Here is a 5,590-nt window from a genome sequence, read left to right as displayed (position 1 = left end):
TGGATGCTGGCAGGAGGGAGGATGGGTCTCTGCATCGGTCTGTGCGTGGGGCAGCAGCAGGAGAAGTACCGAGTGAGGCAGGAGAGAGGCTGCTGCATTCGGAGGCAGAAGCAGCTTTGCTGACAGCTCCTAAATAAATAATTAGCTAGCACTTTGAAATTAGAGGTCATATGCAAAACGGGTAGAGTCTGGGCTCGGGTGCTGCCAGGCAACCCTAGTCACACACAAGAGGCACGGTGATTCCTCGGGAGCTTCAGCATCTCTATTACAGCCTCTGAAGTGATAACGAATTCAGATATGCCTTGTCCCTGTGCTGACTTTTTGTCTTTGAGTGCCTTGCTGTAGTTGCTAATGAAGATTTCTCGTAATAAGCCAGTTACACGGATTTTCAAAAAATACAAAATGACAGAGTGTTTTTCTAATGAGTTAAAAGCTAATAAATATCAGACAACTCTTCACTGTGAGAGCTCTGCCAGGACAAAAAGTGTGTCTAGAGACTAATGCAGGAATATAGTTAGAGTTTTGCCTGAGAAAAAGACTAAAGAAAAAATGATAGCAACATCTATAATATACCCAGCCCCAAATCCTCTTCGGAGCTCCCTCCCAATTTCAAATGCTCAAGGAAAAACAAAATACCTGAATGAAGATTATCTATCCAACCATAATTCATTCTGTTTGTGAGCATATATTACACAGCCTGCAATTACGTGAGCATTTCCATTCAACTGATTACATTTTGAGTAAGTTTTAAGCAAGAGCCAAGGAGGTCTTAAAATAAGGTCTGCTAGGCAACTGACCACAAGCAGCACAAAATGTGTTGTCCCTGCCAGTGCCTTCTAGAGACACCATTAGGTCAGTCAGTCAGCGGAGGTGTTGATTAAACACTAAGGCACCCCCAGAAATACCGCAGCAACACAGGGTGCCCAGCGCCCTGAAGGTACACGATGCTGCCGCTCAAAAAGCAAGACAGCAACCAAAGCATGAAAGGATGGTCCCGTTCCCAACTGAACTGAGGGAGAGAAAGCAACGCAAAATGAGCAAAGCAGCAAGCACCTAAACTAACTTGGATGTCCTGTTTCTGACTCTGCTTTTATGCATATGCACGACCACAAAGCAGCTGGCACTTACCATGCTCATCCAGTAAAATGTTGTCAGGCTTGATGTCTCTAGGAAAAAAAAGGCAGAGAAGGGGAGACAGCCATTAGCCTAGAAAAGTGACATGAAACACGGCTGTAGACACTTTAGGAAAGCCCAGGCTCTGGGGGGGGGACACACTGCCAGAGACATCGTGCCCTAGAAGGTGTCTTTGCTGGGGCTCTTGAGCTCTGATGCTCCTGCAGAGTTTGATTTAGGCATAAGAGAATGACTAATCGAACAACAAAAGCAGAAATGGTGGTACAGGGCTTCACAGGGCTACAGCTACGGCTGTGAAGGCTGCTGTGGTTTGGTCTAGCAGCACCCAGGTAGTCCACCTACAACGTTAGAGCTTCTTTGTATCTTTTTCCTCCTTTTACTTCTTAATCTGTTTCAATACTATCTTGAGAGCTGTTCCCCATTTACTCAGTAAAAATCAAATGATTTTAACATCTTTGTTCTGGGAACAAATGGGTTCCCCACAGGTTTTGTTCCTGAATAAAAAAAAACCCAAACAAAATAATAATGCAATGCTGCAGGGAAATGCTTTCCCTTGAAAGGAGAAACGTACACCTGATATGCCTACTGTATCCACCTGAGGGACTTTACAAGACATCACCTGGTTTTAATGAGCTAATTACATCACTCCCCATTCACCTGCTATCAGCCTGAGCCAGGCACCTGGCAATTTAATGCACCATAAGGAGATCGTCACGTACACAAGGCAGGCACACGTGCAACAACCCCGCACTGTCCTGATGCTTCCCAGGGCTTCAAAGGGAAGAAAAGAGCAGGTTTAGGATTTTATCTTTAAAAATGCAATCACTAAGATAAAGTTTGAATTCACCTAGCCATCCGGAATCAAGAGAAGACAATATATCTAATTATCATGTAATAGCTCACAGTTCGCTGGCATCTTCTCACCCAAACTACCTCCAGTGGGTTATAAATACCAGTTATGTTCCTTGTGCCAGTCCCCATCACACAGGTAACCACAGGGACAGGCGTCTTTATCAAGAGAGAACAGCTTCAGGTAAGCGGCTGGTTTTCCCCGTAAGTGCAGCAAAACTGCGCCACAGGTTAGAGCCAAACAGTCCAGCTGGTCAGAGGCACTGTATTTGACAGCGAAAAATGGTGATGCCACACTTGGTATTTTTGAGAAAACACTGATTTAAGTGAAAACGTTAAGAAATGTTTCAGAAAAAAAGAGTTTGAAAAAAATGGATTCTTTGAATCCCTTGATACAAAAATATTTTCAAAGTTTTGAAATGAACCATAAAGACAGGTTTTCATTTCTCATCCAGCTTTCAACCTTTTTTAAAATTATTATTTTTTTTATTTCCACTGGGGCCTTTTCTGATCTCACGCAGTCTGGTATGCAGCCTATGGAATTACAACAGCACAGCGAGATCATTCCCAGGATGCAAACAATGAACAGGGATCATTTTGTTTATTGATTATTTGTGTATTTATTTTTTATAAACTGGTTACACCATTTCCCAGCCTGAAAAAATTAACAAATATTTCCTACTCTTCTCCACATAGGTGGGAAATAATTCCAGCCATCAGTCTGTGTTTGCTGCCTCTGCACAGCTTTGTTCAGACAAAATAAGCAATTGCTTGCCCGTCTCCTGATGTTCCCAACTACAGATGTTGCAGTGTAATTGACTCAGCTGAGTCACTTTATCAATCTAATACTGTCCCACTGGGTTACAGTGTTAATTAAACAACTTTCATTACAGTGTTAATTAAATAACTTGCAAATTTTACAGACTGTTGTACATGTTTTGTTGTACTCGATTCACCTTAAACACATATAGCTGCCTGTAATACACATCGCAGCCTAAATTTTAGCTTCTCCCCCCTACATTTGCAAATAACCCTGTGGGAAATCCCGGGAGTTTTGCCCCTTGGCTGTCCTCTTCGTACCTGCCCTTACGCCGCAGCCGTAGCGGGACGCCAGCCCACCCTGCGGCGATAGTGCTGACGGGCACGCGACTGCAGGGACGTGGCTCAGAACAGGGACGGCAGCTCTCCCTTAGCTGTCACATCTGTCATCGTTATGAGGAACAGTCTCCTCCTCATGCAGACTTGTTCTGACAGCATCGAATTGTGAAGAATCTCCAGCCCATCAGTCCTATAAACACTACTACTAATTGTAATACATTACTAATAGAGAGGGATTTCTTCCTTGTGCTTCCCTTAGGCCTGTGCCCCACTCAGTTTGTTCAGGCCAAGCCAACAGCGTGAGGATTTACCCCTCGCTGCCCAGGACAGAGACAGCCGAGTCTGCATTTCACGATGTTTAATTCATGCTCATCCATTATTTGGTGCCGGTGAGCAGGTGCCGGGCGGAGGCGGCCAGCGCAATGCCCCTGTCACCGCACCCCGGCTTCGTGTCCCGGACCACAGCAGTGCCCGTTGGAGCCTGATCGGGGCAGCTGGGATGGCCGGCCTGCCAAGATCAGGTGCATCAGAGTAGAAATCTATGCAGGTATAAAATAAAACAAGCAGCATGAAAGATGAGACTCCTGAGAAAGTGGGAGCTATCCCCAAGGAGGTCTAGCTCCAACCAAAGCAGAGCAAAACCTCTCTGGAGCTCTGGGGCTCTCCACAACTGTGCAGGGCATGCTACAGGCACGCCAAGCATCAGCCTTTCTGCTTTCACATCTCAGAAACGGCAGCCAAACGCTACGGACATGAACAAACATTAATCTTCATCAGCTCCTGAATAGCATGTTCCTTCTCCTACTAACAACCAGGATCATTTCAATTTTAAATTTTGTACCATGTTTTATTTTTACACCTCACAAGAATGCTCTTCTGGAGTGATATTTATGAGATAATCTTCTCCCCGCCTTTATTAACCCTCTGCTAGTCCCTCCCTGTTCATAGCTCCTGTCAGCAGCTACTAAGTCAAACCCTTGGACCCCCGAGGTTTGCATTGCCCAGCACACCAGTAGGGATCAGCCGCATGTCTGTCCGTCCGGAGCCAAACCCTGCCTCTCCGACCAGGGAAAAGCTCTACCTCCTCTGTTATTTTGCAGCTCTTCGAATGTGTGGGAAGAGCTCAAATATTTTTTCACTGGCCATGAAAAATCTTGGTGGCCAAAAAGAAACTCTCGCTACTTCTAGAAAGTGATTTAATCTCATACAGAAAAAAGCTGTGTTTGGTCCCATTCCTTGTCCTTCAGTGCAGTACAGAGAGGGGAGCAAAAGGGAGGCACCTTTGAGTGTGGCAGCAGGGGAATTCTGAATGCTGACGCCTGCCCTCCCTGGACCAGGACGGATATTAATGAGCTACAGCTAATTAAACCTATCAGAAACAGCTTTTTGCAGGATCAGCAAACAAATCAAATAGGCTATATCACAGCTATCCCAGAGGGAAAAAATAACACGCTCCCTGTTGTATATGAAATGCTTTTCTCTGGAAAGTCTTGTGTTTTACATAAAAGCAAATGTATGTGGGAGAATATTTTGTGTAGCTCTTAGGCTTCTATTTGCCCTTTCCTGTCAAAAGGAACAAGTCTGCCCCTACTGCAGTCCACGAGCATCAGCCCACCTAGAGTTCCCCAGCTGACCTGTGGATGATGTGCCTGCTCTGGAGATAGTCGAGGGCCAGCACCAGCTCGCAGATGAAGAGTTTCACGGTGCCTTCTTGGAACCGCACGTTTTGTTGGAGATGGTAACGCAGGTCCCCTCCAAGCAGCAGGTCTACAACCATAAACATATCTTCTTCGTCCTGGAACGAGTACCTAAAATGGCATAAGCATGGTTGAAGGGTGATAATATTAAAAAAAAGACAGGCTAAAAAGGGAAATAGGGTACCTCTGGGAATACTCATAATTTCTTGGAACTTTTTCACTTGGTAAATAATAATTTCATGACCTTCCCATGCTCCGTTTCCCGCTGCGACTAAAGTCCTACCACCTATATTCTCAAAATAATTCACATGACAATAATTTAGCTTCAGATCCATAACCAAGTCAGTGCAGCTTGTATGAACAACTACCAGCAGGCCCACTAGAAGAACAGGAATCCAATGTTTTTATGTCGACCTTGTTACTATCAGCCACTTCAAAAACAAAGCCACATCCAAACCCATTACTCTAACACAGCTTGCTCCTAATTTCCTCCCCCTAACAGTTGTGAAGGGAGATGGGCAGGGGTCTGGCAGGTGGGCACAGCTCTCAGGCGTGTTTATCATGGGATACGAGTGGCCGTGACTGATAGCATAGACCAGAAAGGGCCCAGGAGGTGTGGACCATGCATTTTTATTTCAGGGAGGACCTCATACCAACGTTTTACTGCTTGCTTCCTGAATTGCCAGGCTCGTTTGCTCAGCAATTAACACCTGGTGCCAGCAGCTATGAGTTAATGAAACGCTTCCACTTAGGACGTGTGAGGAGGAAGATGGTATCGTTGCCACCCACAGCACACCATCAGGAGAGGCTGG

At 45.4% G+C, this 5,590-nt stretch overlaps 1 protein-coding gene across 1 annotated transcript in view; it reads right to left on the bottom strand.

Annotated features, from left to right (window-relative positions):
* LOC104083850 (serine/threonine-protein kinase 32A-like) overlaps positions 1 to 4,889 on the bottom strand; it is a gene marked incomplete at both ends in the record, with an annotated part of 13,449 nt that extends 8,560 nt beyond the window's left edge. Inside the window, 2 exons of the mRNA XM_009587495.1 lie at positions 1,129 to 1,166; positions 4,716 to 4,889. Of these exons, the coding sequence (XP_009585790.1) occupies positions 1,129 to 1,166; positions 4,716 to 4,889 (212 nt within the window). The remainder of the gene's footprint in view (positions 1 to 1,128; positions 1,167 to 4,715) is intronic.
* Positions 4,890 to 5,590: the final 701 nt, after the last annotated feature.

The sequence above is a fragment of the Fulmarus glacialis genome, unplaced genomic scaffold (genome assembly GCF_000690835.1).
Source record: "Fulmarus glacialis isolate BGI_N327 unplaced genomic scaffold, ASM69083v1 scaffold16541, whole genome shotgun sequence".
Classification (NCBI taxonomy): domain Eukaryota; kingdom Metazoa; phylum Chordata; class Aves; order Procellariiformes; family Procellariidae; genus Fulmarus; species Fulmarus glacialis.
The sequence above is the reverse complement of the archived record's forward strand: the minus strand, read 5'-3'. Positions and strand labels throughout refer to the sequence as shown.